General features: G+C 45.8%; 1 protein-coding gene across 1 annotated transcript in view; it reads right to left on the bottom strand.

Moving 5' to 3' along the window:
- Positions 1–12,515, bottom strand: part of LOC122944826 (vacuolar fusion protein CCZ1 homolog) — a 44,093-nt gene extending 31,578 nt beyond the window's left edge. Inside the window, exons 1-5 of the mRNA XM_044303498.1 lie at positions 12,377–12,515; positions 8,095–8,185; positions 2,704–2,801; positions 2,436–2,529; positions 1,050–1,124 (exon numbers count right to left, since the gene is read on the bottom strand). Coding sequence (XP_044159433.1) covers positions 1,050–1,124; positions 2,436–2,529; positions 2,704–2,801; positions 8,095–8,184 — 357 coding nt within the window. The 5' untranslated portion in view covers position 8,185; positions 12,377–12,515. The remainder of the gene's footprint in view (positions 1–1,049; positions 1,125–2,435; positions 2,530–2,703; positions 2,802–8,094; positions 8,186–12,376) is intronic.
- Between the last annotated feature and the right edge of the window lie 504 nt (positions 12,516–13,019).

Here is a 13,019-nt window from a genome sequence, read left to right as displayed (position 1 = left end):
ATCTGTCATAAAAGGGTCTCTGTGTCTACAAACTAATATATATATTTGTGGACACAGAGACCCTTATAGGGTGAAAAATACAGTATCTGTCATTTTTCTAAGGTTTTATGGACTGATGAAATGAGAGTGAGTCTTGATGGGCCAGATGGATGGGCCCGTGGCTGGATTGGTAAAGGGCAGAGAGCTCCAGTCCGACTCAGACGCCAGCAAGGTGGAGGTGGAGTACTGGTTTGGGCTGGTATCATCAAAGATGAGCTTGTGGGGCCTTTTCGGGTTGAGGATGGAGTCAAGCTCAACTCCCAGTCCTACTGCCAGTTTCTGGAAGACACCTTCTTCAAGCAGTGGTACAGGAAGAAGTCTGCATCCTTCAAGAAAAACATGATTTTCATGCAGGACAATGCTCCATCACACGCGTCCAAGTACTCCACAGCGTGGCTGGCAAGAAAGGGTATAAAAGAAGAAAATCTAATGACATGGCCTCCTTGTTCACCTGATCTGAACCCCATTGAGAACCTGTGGTCCATCATCAAATGTGAGATTTACAAGGAGGGAAAACAGTACACCTCTCTGAACAGTGTCTGGGAGGCTGTGGTTGCTGCTGCACGCAATGTTGATGGTGAACAGATCAAAACACTGACAGAATCCATGGATGGCAGGCTTTTGAGTGTCCTTGCAAAGAAAGGTGGCTATATTGGTCACTGATTTGTTTTGTTTTTGAATGTCAGAAATGTATATTTGTGAATGTTGAGATGTTATATTGGTTTCACTGGTAAAAATAAATAATTGAAATGGGTATATATTTGTTTTTTGTTAAGTTGCCTAATAATTATGCACAGTAATAGTCACCTGCACACACAGATATCCCCCTAAAATAGCGAAAACTAAAAACTACTTCCAAAAATATTCAGCTTTGATATTAATGAGTTTTTTGGGTTCATTGACAACATGGTTGTTGTTCAATAATAAAATTAAATGTCACACACACGCATACTGTACATACATTTTAGATATATTCTTATTCATATACTATTTATATATTCTGCACTCACCAGTAACTCATCTTCTTGATATTCTAATATGGCCTTCCCATCTTTTTGCTTTTCTACAACAGGATTTTTTACCACCTAAACATTTCACAAAACAGTAACAATTAAGTAAAGTCCTGACTCTGAGAACAGAATTCACATCAACCCAGTAGATGTCTTAAAGGGAACCTGTCATGTGGATATTTGATTATAATCTAACTAAATTATATACAATCATTAACTACTAAAAAGTGCCTTAGATGTATTCACTTACTTGTGTGACAGGTGGTTACCTCATAATATACACACAAAGATGCCACATGCTAATGAGCTGATTTGAGTCCAGCGTGAAGTCATTGAGTCCAGCGTATATTAAATTCGGAGCTATAGCCCCTTCCCACCTGCTGCTGATTCATATGGAAAAAAAAACTGTCAATCAGCAGCCGGTAGGCGGGGAGTCAGGAGCTCATGAATATTCATGACTCATTATTATCAGCTGGAGCTTTTCAATACAAGATGTTGCAGATTGACTGGGTCAATTAAAGAAAGTGACCCAGCATTTTGCTAAGAGAATCAGTCACTTATTTATGTTGCCCTTAGTTAGGACACCATAAAACTTGTGACAGGTTCCCTTTAAGTGATAGTCGTGGATATTTCTTTCATACCCAAGACACAAACCTTTTGCACAAAAATAGCAAAAGCAATGCACAGGATGCTGATAGAATTGGAAACACTAAATAAAAAGCTCTACAGCCCCACGGGACAGTATCCGCCATACTGACGGCATAACCTCATAGTGCTGCAAAGTCCGCAAGGAACAAGCGGGTGATTGTAGATTCCTCCCTGGAGAAACCATTCCTAATGGATATATAGTGGTCTCCACCTGCCCGCTGTTCAGCCTGCTAACGACAGGAATGTCAAATTGTCTGACAGAGGCAAGTCCCACCGAGGTGGAGAACGTGGCCACCTTTCCATTCTCTGACGCTTCATCAAGGAGGAAGGGGACCCCCTTGTTCTCTAAAGATATGTGACCCGCTCTTATAGTATATCCACATTGGAAATGCCCCTTTAAGAGTGATCAAAAATGTTGTGATGGCAGAACCTCCATCATCACAGGGTCAGTATCACACAGCGAACACAACTTCGAGGGAGAGGAAAACCAAGGTCCATCTATTTCACAGATGAACACAATCAATTGTTCCACTGTTATCCACCATTTTGGCCTGAAGGAGAACAGGGTTGACAGGAATTCAAACAAAAAATAAAGCTTCACCTTCAAAGACATTTACGTACTAGCGCAATGCACAGTACAAAGCACCATCAATATTAATGAACCTGGAGATTGAAACATATAGAAGCACATATAAAAAATAAAATAAAATAAAAGGTTAAAAAAAATTCTGGACTTACCATCACCATCCAAAACCCATCTTCAGGCTCGTGAAAGAACTGTCTGTTCTTCTGAGTGTGTAATGACTGTGCTGGCTTGGTAGGGTTAAATGTCCTAAAAAAAAAAAAAACAAAGCAATGGAAAAATAATCAGTGAAAAATATAAATTACTAGAACGTCCATTCCAAATATTCCATAGGAAGTCATCAAAAATGTCCTGAGATGGAGGATACAGATTGTTTCATGGCCGCCTCTGACCAGTCCCATGTACTGCAGAACAATCTGTTACCTGGTAAATTGCACTATTGCTTCACACAAGCCGACATTTTTGATTTTGTCATTTTTCTCTATTTCGCTTGGATGGTAAAAAAGAATCTTTTTCTCTTCCTGCATAAAGAAAAGACAAAGAAAGAAAATGTGAAAAAAACAAAAACCCACAGTTACAGTCAAAGTTCATATATTAAATGCTATGAACGCCACTGTGGTTGAAATAAAAGATTACTTTTACATATATTTTAAAAAAAAGTTGTGGACTTTTCCGATGTGGGTGTGATATATTGTTTTTTATATTGGGGGGGGGGGGGGGGTTTAAACTTTTTTTTTTTTACTTTTTATTTAATAACTATTAGCCCCCTTAAGGGCTAGAACCCTTGTCATATTCACCCTGATAAAGCTCTATTAGTGTGAATAGGACTTTACACTCTCCCTGCTGCCCTGGGCTTTGTGCACACAACAGCAGGGAGCTGACCATGGCAGCCAGCCTCTCATGTGCCCCCCCCAGCCTCTCATGTGCCCCCCAGCCTCTCATCAGCCTCATGTGCCCCCCAGCCTCTGATCCGCCCTCCAGCCTCTTATGTGCCCCCCAGTCTCTGATCAGCCCCCCAGCCTCTCCCTCTTATCAGCCCCCTCTGGTAACTCAAACCCACCCCCCCCCCCTCTCTCCCCAGTATTGATCATTGGTGGCAGGGGCCCCCTTCCCCCCCCACATCATTGGTGGCAGCAGCAGCTCCGATCGGTTACCATGGCAGCCAGGACGCTACTGAAGTCCGTGCTGCCACGGTATGTCAGTGAGCAGCATTATACTCATGTGCGCCGTGGCCGCGGGGCGCTCCTTCTTCTGTCTGTGCGGCGCATTGCTAATGCTTATAGCATTAGCAATGCGCCGCACAGACCTATGAGAAGAAGGAGCGCCCGGCGGCCACGGCGCACGCAAGTATAATTCTGCTCACTGACATACCATGGCAGCCAGGACTTCAGTAGCGTCCTGGCTGCCATGGAAACCGATCGGAGCCCCAGTATTACACTGCTGGGACTCCGATCTGAACTGCCGCTCGGTGGTCATATCGCAGTCCGGCGATATGCACAAAATCCATATCGCCTATACCGCCCACCGGTAGTCCAGGATGCCGCTGCCTTCCCCCTGCAAACTGCTTGTGTGCGCTCTCCTCCCTATCGTCAGCCTGTGTGAGCTGCCCTCTTTTGATCCTTCCCTCACTTTGGTCTGCCCTGTACAACCTCCTCCCCATCCCTGTTGCTATCTCTAAGGCCTCTTTCACACGGGCGATATTTGCGCGCGGGAGCAATGCGCGAGGTGAACGCATTGCACCCGCACTGAATCCGGACTCATTCATTTCTATAGGGCTGTGCACATGAGCAGTGATTTTCACACATCACTTGTGCGTTGTGTGAAAATCGCTGCATGCTCTATTTTGTGCGTTTTTCACACAACGCAGGCCCCATAGAAATTATTGGGGCTGCATGAAAATCGCAAGCATCCGCAAGCAAGTGCGGATGTGGTGCGATTTTCACGCATTGTTGCTAGGAGATGATCGAGATGGGGACCCAATCATTATTATTTTCCCTTATAACATGGTTATAAGGGAAAATAATAGCATTCTTAATACAGAATGCTTAGTAAAATAGGGCTGAAGGGGTTAAAAAAAAAAAGTAATTTTTTTTTATTTACCTCATCCACTTGTTCGCGCAGCCCGGCTTCTCTTCTGTCTTCTTCTTTGCTGTCCAGGAGGAAAAGGACCTGTGGTGACGTCACTGTGCTCATCACATGATCCATTACCATGGTGATGGATCATGTGACGGACCACGTGATGAGCGCAGTGACATCACCACAGGTCCTTTTCCTCAAAGAAGAAGAAAGAAGAGAAGCCAGGCTGCACGAAAAAGTGGATTAGGAGGAGTTAAATTATTATTTTTATTTTTTTTAACCCCTCCAGCCCTATTTTACTAAGCATTCTGTATTAAGAATGCTATTATTTTCCCTTATAACCATGTTATAAGGGAAAATAATAAAATCTAAAAACACCTAACCCAAACCTGAACTTCTGTGAAGAAGTTCGGGCCTGGGTACCAAACATGACGATTTTTCTCACGCGCGTGCAAAACGCATTAAAATGTTTTGCACTCGTGCGGAAAAAAAAAAATCACAAAATTTTCCCGCAACGCACCCGCATCTTATCCGGCCCAAATTCATGATGCCCGTGTGAAAGAGGCCTCATGCACATGCCCGTATCCAAAACATGGATCCGCAAAATACAGATGACGTTCGTGTTCATTTTGCAGCGCAGAATCGGATACATTCTAACGTTTTGCGGAACGGACAAGCAGATGCGGACACTACACGGATGACATTCGTGTGCAGTCAGTTGTTTTTTTTTTGCAGGCTCATAAAAATTAATTGATCCATATGCAATCCGCAAAAAAATGCAGATTGGAAAAGAATACAAAATACAGTCGCGTGTATAAGGGCCTTACACAGATAAGGAGGGGGAGAGCTATCAGAAACAGGAGCTGAGCTCTGACAGAATTCTGTCAGATTCAGCATCAACAGAATAAGGGCTCATGTACACGAACGTATGGGTTCCGTGTCCGTATTACGGACCGCATATGCGGATCCGCAATAAACGGACAACATTCCGTATCACGGATGCGGACCCATTCATTTGAATGGGTCTGCAAATCCGGAGATGTGGAGCGGTGCGGAACGGAAGCACAGAACGGAACCCCACGGAAGCACTACGGAGTGCTTCTGTGGGGTTCCGTTCCGTACCTCCATTCCGCAAAAAGATAAGACATGTCCTATCGTTTTGCGGAACAAAGGGATGCGGACCCATTCAAGTTGAATGGTCTGGATCCGTCCCGGAGGCTTCACAAACGTTCTTCATGCATTGTGGACCGCGAATCGCGGCCCCAATGCACGGAACGGAACACATACGTTCGTGTGAATGAGCCCTAAGACTATGTTCACATCTACGTTTTTCTTTCAGGTTTTCAGATCCGGCACAGGCTCTCAAAACCAGAGGAAAACGCTTCAGTTTTGTCCCCATTCTGAACAGACCGGAACGAAGTGCATCAGAATGCATTCCGTTCCTGTTTGTTGCGTTCTGTGATCTGACACAAAACCGCTGCAAACTGCGGTTTTGTGTCCGGTTTGCAAAACTGAACAAGTCGGATCCGGCACTAAAAACAATGCAAGTCAAATGGAGCAACTTTGCAAATATTCTTGATTAAGAATATTCCACCGTTTTGTATCGGGAGTGTGATCGCAGGATGGAACTATCAAAGGTTTCGTTGTAGTCTGTTACCATGGAGATGCATTGGTCTTCGCGGGAGCTGTAGAGGCAACAAACGCAAGGCTAGGTCTACACGACGACATTTGTCGCGCGGCAATTTTTATAATGGTAGTCTATGGTGTTGCAATGCCACATGCTGCGACTGTGACGCGACAGTCGCAGAAAAACCCATCTCAAATTGATTTTTTGCGACTGTCGAGTCGCAGTACGACACCATAGACTACCATTATAAAAATTGTCGCGCGAAAAATGTTGTTGTGTAGACCTAGCCTTACGTTTGTTCCATCTACAGCTCCTGCAAAGACCAATGTCGCGCGACAAATGTCGTTGTGTAGACCTAGCCTTACGTTTGTTGCATCTACAGCTCCCGCGAAGACCAATGTCGCGCGACAAATGTCGTTGTGTAGACCTAGCCTTACGTTTGTTGCATCTACAGCTCCCGCGAAGACCAATGTCGCGCGACATTGGTGCGACAAATGTCGTTGTGTAGACCTAGCCTAAGGCGTTTCGTAAGGGGAGCATATCCTTCAATGAGAACTACAGCATAGAACCCGATAAGATATAAAGTAATTAGCGCGCGGAGGCTGTAATCAGTAACATCACATGACACGACTCCCTGGCTCGCTGAGGGTTTATTATGTTATTACGCTCACAAGGTTTTCTGCCTTTTTAGACACAATTATTCCTTTGTATCTTTTGTTTTCAAAGTTCTGCCAGAAATCTATTTCATGGTCTTCTAACCAGAAGCATTCTGTTTGCTTGAACTTGTTCAGATATATAGTATAATAACAGGGCCAGTTTTATCTCTATACCGTGCAAGTTGTTTTTTCTTTTTTTACATACAAGCTGTTCAGTATTTATCCCATTCGAAACCGGGCCACTAACTTTTGAGTTTTCATTTTTCTCCCACTTTCCAAGAACCGTAACTTTTTTACCTTTCTATTTACAAACACATGATTGCTGTTTTTTGGGGTTTTTTTTTCTGTTTTTAGCTAGTACAAGTTGTATTTAGTAATGCTACCATACGTTGTATCGGAAAAAAAGTCTTTGTGGGAGTAAACGGTAAAAAAAAAATAAGTAATTACGCCATTGTTTTTTTTTTATACCTTATTCTGTGGGTCAGTGCAATGACAGTGATGTCAGATTTATACAGTTTTAATTATGTTTTGCTATTTTAAAGGGTTTCTCTCACTATTAAACTGGCTGCACCTAACTATGCTATTCTTGTGGATATTCGTGCCCAGTTACTGCAGAATTCTTACTTTTATAATATGCTAATTACCCTCTAGACGCAGCGGGGGGGATTTCTCCTGCTCCTAGAGGCTCCGTTCTCCCACCTCATTACACGCCCTCCAAGTCTTTATTAACAGGGCCAGGCAGCGTTCGCATCCTCCTGCCGCCCCTGTGTGCTGGGGAAATCTCGCACCGTTCAGTATTCGGTCCAGGCGCGGTGAGGGAAGGCTGCCAAATTCCTCTACTTTCACACTCCGTCATGGATCTGCACAAACGCTTCCGTTCAGATAATACAACCGCATGCATCCGTTCAGAACGGATCCGTTTGTATTATCTGTAACATAGCCAAAACGGATCCGTCTTGAACACCATTGAAAGTCAATGGGGGGGGCGGATCCGTTTTCTATTGTCCCAGATTGTGTCAGTGAAAACGGATCTGTCCCCGTTGACTTCCATGTGTGCCAACCAGCGTTTTGGTGTCCACCTCCAGAGCGGAATGGTGACTGAACAGAGGCAAACTGATGCATTCTGAGCGGATCCTTTTCCATTCAGAATGCATTATGGCAAAGCTGATCCGTTTTGGACCGCTTGTGAGAGCCCTGAACGGATCTCACAAACGGAAAGCCAAAACGCCAGTGTGAAAGTAGCCTTCAACAGACATCTTCGGACGTGGCGATACCAATGATCTTTTTGATGCAGTTTTTGGAGACCTGTACTACTAGACTAGGAGGAGGCCACGACGCTCAGCTGATCAACGTCGGGCGTCGGACCACCACTGGGGGTAGGTCATCACTATTTCACACCCCTTAACAAAGAAACAGAAGGCAAAATAAATTAAAACTAAGTAAAACTAAACTTACCTCTCCTTCCCGGGGACCAAATTTGGGGTTATAGATGAAGAAACTGAGTAGAGATGGGGGATAGTGCTTCTCCTGCACGGCAAAGGCCATCCTGCAGAGAAAGCGAGGCACAGATTAGTAGCAGCGCAAGAAACACTTCTTCTTCAGAACTCAGAAAACAAATCTGGTTCCTCAAACGAAAAACACAAGGGAATAAAAAGTGAACCACGCACGCTTCACTAAACTGGCGGAAAGAAGGCGAGCTGCTTTGTAAAGTCATCCAAGTGAATGAGAGCAGTGCTGCAGTTACCCGCACCGTCCACTAAATGATGGATGGCGCTGTGGAGTACTAGAGCTACTGCAGAAGAGCCGATCGTCGGGGCACCCCAACCATCTGATGTCCTGAGGATAGAGCCGTCCCCTCTCCAGACAGGTCTGCTTTAGTAACTGCTTTCACTCCCAATGTAATAACAATTCTGGAGCCTCTATTCCTATGACTGTGTTGTGCCATTCCTTTATTATTCCTGCTTTTTTAATGAAGGTCCAGATGGGTGTTACCAGTTGGATAGTGTGTCCCTGCACAGTCTAACTGTAGGTTCAGGTTTCAGCACAGATTCGGTGCCAAAAACCAGACTCAATCTGCTCTGAAATTGCATCCCACTGCAGTTTGTGCGACCGAGGTGTTTACAAGGTACCACGCGGACCCCTCACAAAGCCGCAGCTGGAGCCTACACACGGTTTAGCTCCATTCAATGGAGCTAAACCTTAACCGGGTTCGCGGGAAAACCTCACAACAGAAACCACCGCGCAGAGGTTTCTGCTGTGGGATACCCTGAGGAGTTTGTCGCATTATAAATCCTCTGTACGAACCTACCCTAAGGCCTCTTTCACACGGGCGTCATGGATTTGGGCAGGATAAGATGCGGGTGCGTCGCAGGAAAATGCACGATTTTTCCGCACGAGTGCAAAACATTTTAATGCGTTTTGCACGCACGTGAGAAAAATCGGCATGTTTGGTACCCAGGTTAGGTGTTGTGTAGATTGTATTATTTTCCCTTATAACATGGTTATAAGAAAAAATAATAACATTCAGAATGCTAAGTAAAATAGGGATGGAGGGGTTAAAAAATAAAATTAAAATATATAATTTAACTCAACTTAATCCACTTGTTAGCACAGCCTGGCTTCTCTTCTTTCTTCTTCTTTGCTGTGCAGGAGGAAAAGGACCTGTGGTGACTTCACTGCGCTCATCACATGGTCCGTCACATGATCCATCACCATGGTGATGGATCATGTGATGGACCATGTGATGTGCACAGTGATGTCACCACAGGCCCTTTTCCTCACAGATCATCAAAGATGAAGACAGAAGAGATGCCAGCTGTGCGAACAAGTGGATTAAGGGGAGTTAAATTATTATTTTTTAATCCCTTCAGCCCTATTTTACTAAGCAATATGTAATATAACCATGTTATAAGGGAAAATAATAATGATCGGGTCCCCATCCCGATCATCTCCTAGCAACCATGTGCGAAAATCGCACAGCATCCGCACTTGCTTGCGATTTTCACGAAGACCCATTCATTTCTATGGGGCCTGAGTTGCGTGAAAAACGCAGAATATGCTGCGATTTTCACGCAACGCACAAGTGATGCGTTAAAATCACCGCTCATGTGCACAGCCCCATTGAAGTGAATGGGTCCGGATTCAGTGCGGGTGCAATGCCTTCACCTCACGCATTGCACCCGCGCGGAAATCTCGCCCGTGTGAAAGAGGCCTAACACTATCCAATTAGTGCTGACGGTGTCTGACTGTGCAGGGACACCCCCCCCCCCCCCCAACTGGTAACACCCAGCTGGGCTTTCATTGTAAACTGCTATTAATTTATTCATAAATGTATAGTAGGAATAATATAGGAATGGCACATCATAGAGTCATGAGAATAGATGCTCCAGAATCGTTGTTACATGGGGGATGCAAGTACTGTAGTTACTAAAACAGACGTCGGGGGGGGGGGGGGGGGACAGATCCTCCTAAAAGGGTTGTCTGCTCTTCCAATATAAAGCAGAATATGGGGGGTCCTTTCACGACATCTCGGGCCCCTCTGCACCCTTCCCCTATAGTGCCATAATGGAACATTTCCATGGCAGTAATTCTAGCAAGAGGGTGGGCTATCCTGCAGATGTACTATATATATGTATACATGTCTCTGGGCCCCCAGCGATCCCCCGACCAGGGAGCCCCCGTGTCCCCTCTCTGTCCTGTACATGTCCGTCCACCGCTACATTCACTTGGATGGGACTGGGGGAGCGCTATCTGCAGCAGAGAGAAGGCCGCCCCCTTGTGGTGTCCTGCTCACATACACTGGTAACCAGCACATAGAGGGCTGTATGTAAGCAGTCACGGGGGCGCCAGGGGCCACATGATAAGCGCTGGAGGGCCACAACAAGAAACGCAATCATTTACCAAATCATCAGAGCAGATTCCCCGCAGAGCCATAACAATGGACATTACAGCAAAGAGAGAACTACAAGTCCCAGCATGTACAGCCAGCTATTTATATAAGATACCAGACATACAACCATATTAACGTGTCAGTAGTTTATAAGGAGAGAACTACAAGTACAAGCATGTCCAGACTGCAGGTATTATAATAGGAGAGAACTACATGTCCCAATAAAATGGAAGAACTACAAGTCCCAGCATGTACAGCCAGCAGTTTTGATAAGATACCAGACATACAACCATATAAGGCTACTTTCACACTAGCGTTCGTCGGTCCGCTCGTGAGTTCCGTTTGAAGGGGCTCACGAGCGGACCCGAACGCAGCCGTCCAGCCCTGATGCAGTCTGAATGGAGCGGATCCGCTCAGACTGCATCAGTCTGGCGGCGTTCAGACTTACAATGTAAGGCTACTTTCACACTAGCGTTCGATCGGATCCGTTCTGAACGGATCCGATCATAATAATGCAGACGGAGGCTCCGTTCAGTACGGATCCGTCAGCTTTTTTTATGCTAAAATAATGCAAAGTGTGAAAATAGCCTCGTACGGATCCGTCCAGACTTTCAATGTAAAGTCAATGGGGGACGGATCCGCTTGAAGATTGAGCCATATTGTGGCATCTTCAAACGGATCCGTCCCCATTGACTTACATTGTAAGTCTGGACGGATCCGCACGGATCCGCACGCCTCCGCACGGCCAGGCGGACACCCGAACGCTGCAAGCAGCGTTCAGCTGTCCGCCTGTCCGTGCGGAGGCGAGCGGAGCGGAGGCTGAACGCCGCCAGACTGATGCAGTCTGAGCGGATCCGCTCCATTCAGACTGCATCAGGGCTGGACGGCTGCGTTCGGGTCCGCTCGTGAGCCCCTTCAAACGGAGCTCACGAGCGGACCGACGAACGCTAGTGTGAAAGTAGCCTAAGTCAATGGGGACGGATCCGTTTGAAGATGCCACAATATGGCTCAATCTTCAGGCGGATCCGTCCCCCATTGACTTTACATTGAAAGTCTGGACGGATCCGTACGAGGCTATAAGCTGTTATATGCTAAAATAATGCAGACGGATCCGTACTGAACGGAGCCTCCGTCTGCATTATTATGATCGGATCCGTTCAGAACGGATCCGATCGAACGCTAGTGTGAAAGTAGCCTTAACTGGTCTGTACGTCATAACAAAAGAACCACAAGCACCAGCATGTCCTGACTCCAAATATTAACTAGGTCTATAGGGAGAACTACAAGTCCCAGTATGTCCAGACTGCAAGTATAAAGGAGGAGCACTACAAGTCCCAGCATGTGCATACTGAAAGTATAAAGGAGAACTACAAGTCCCAGCATGTGCATACTGAAAGTATAAAGGAGGAGAACTACAAGTCCCAGTATGTCCAGACTGCAGGTATTACCGGGGTCTATAAAGGAGAAGAACTACAAGTACCAGTATGCCCAGACTGCAGGTATTATCTGGGTCTATAAAGGGGGAGAACTACAAGTCCCAGGATGTACAGACTGCAGCTAACAGAATTTCAACTGCCAAATCTGTACTGTGCCAAGAGAACTACAAATCCCAGCATGTCCAGTCTGCACATACATACTGTCACGCCGTCAGCGATCTATACAAGGAAGGAACTACAACTCCCAGCATGTTCATTCTGCATAAAAGAGCCGACAGTAACCAGTACATACAGCAGCTCGCTCACTGGCCGCAGGGACATGGCGCAGTGCTAGTCAGTGCCGAGTGTGCCCCTGCAGACTAGGACACGGAGAGACAGCGCCCCCGCCCGCCCGCCGCCGTGTGCCCCTCACCTGATCAGCCGCACAGAGCCCCCTCACATATTTTCATAACACACAGGCACAACCAGGAAGAACCTTGCAAGTGCTCCATCTACGAAGGGGCGTCCGCAGCCAGAACGCGTTTCCAGAGTACAGGCTTTACGGATCATACCATTGCAAACACCCCTCTCCAGCTGAATGGTTAAAACCCTAGCGGAGAAGTCGTCACTGGAACAGACCATTGCATCTGATCATAGGGGTTATTTTAATAGTAAATTATGCACAGTCCGCGGGATTTATTCTTAATACTCCCCCCCCATACTGTCATTGAATAGGATGTTCTGAAGTAAATCCGGGGTCGCTGCTGATTGGCTGAATACTGCCGGCTAGTTCGTTGTCATAATCTAGAGCCTGGCTCTCCGGAGAGGACATGCTGATGTCATCAGTGGAGCATTATAGATGTATAATCTACGTGGGGAACCATTCATTTCAATGGGTCTGCAAAACAAAATGGAAGTTACTTTGTGTGCGTTCCGTTTCTGTATGTCCGTATTTCCGTTCTGCAAAAAATAGAACATGTCCCATTGTTCTCCGCATTACGGACAAGGATAGTACTGTTCTGTGAGGGGCCAGCTGTTCCGTTCCGCAAAATACGGAATGCACACGGACGTCACCT

The sequence above is a fragment of the Bufo gargarizans genome, chromosome 8 (assembly GCF_014858855.1).
Source record: "Bufo gargarizans isolate SCDJY-AF-19 chromosome 8, ASM1485885v1, whole genome shotgun sequence".
Lineage (NCBI taxonomy): Eukaryota > Metazoa > Chordata > Amphibia > Anura > Bufonidae > Bufo > Bufo gargarizans.
The sequence above is the reverse complement of the archived record's forward strand: the minus strand, read 5'-3'. Positions and strand labels throughout refer to the sequence as shown.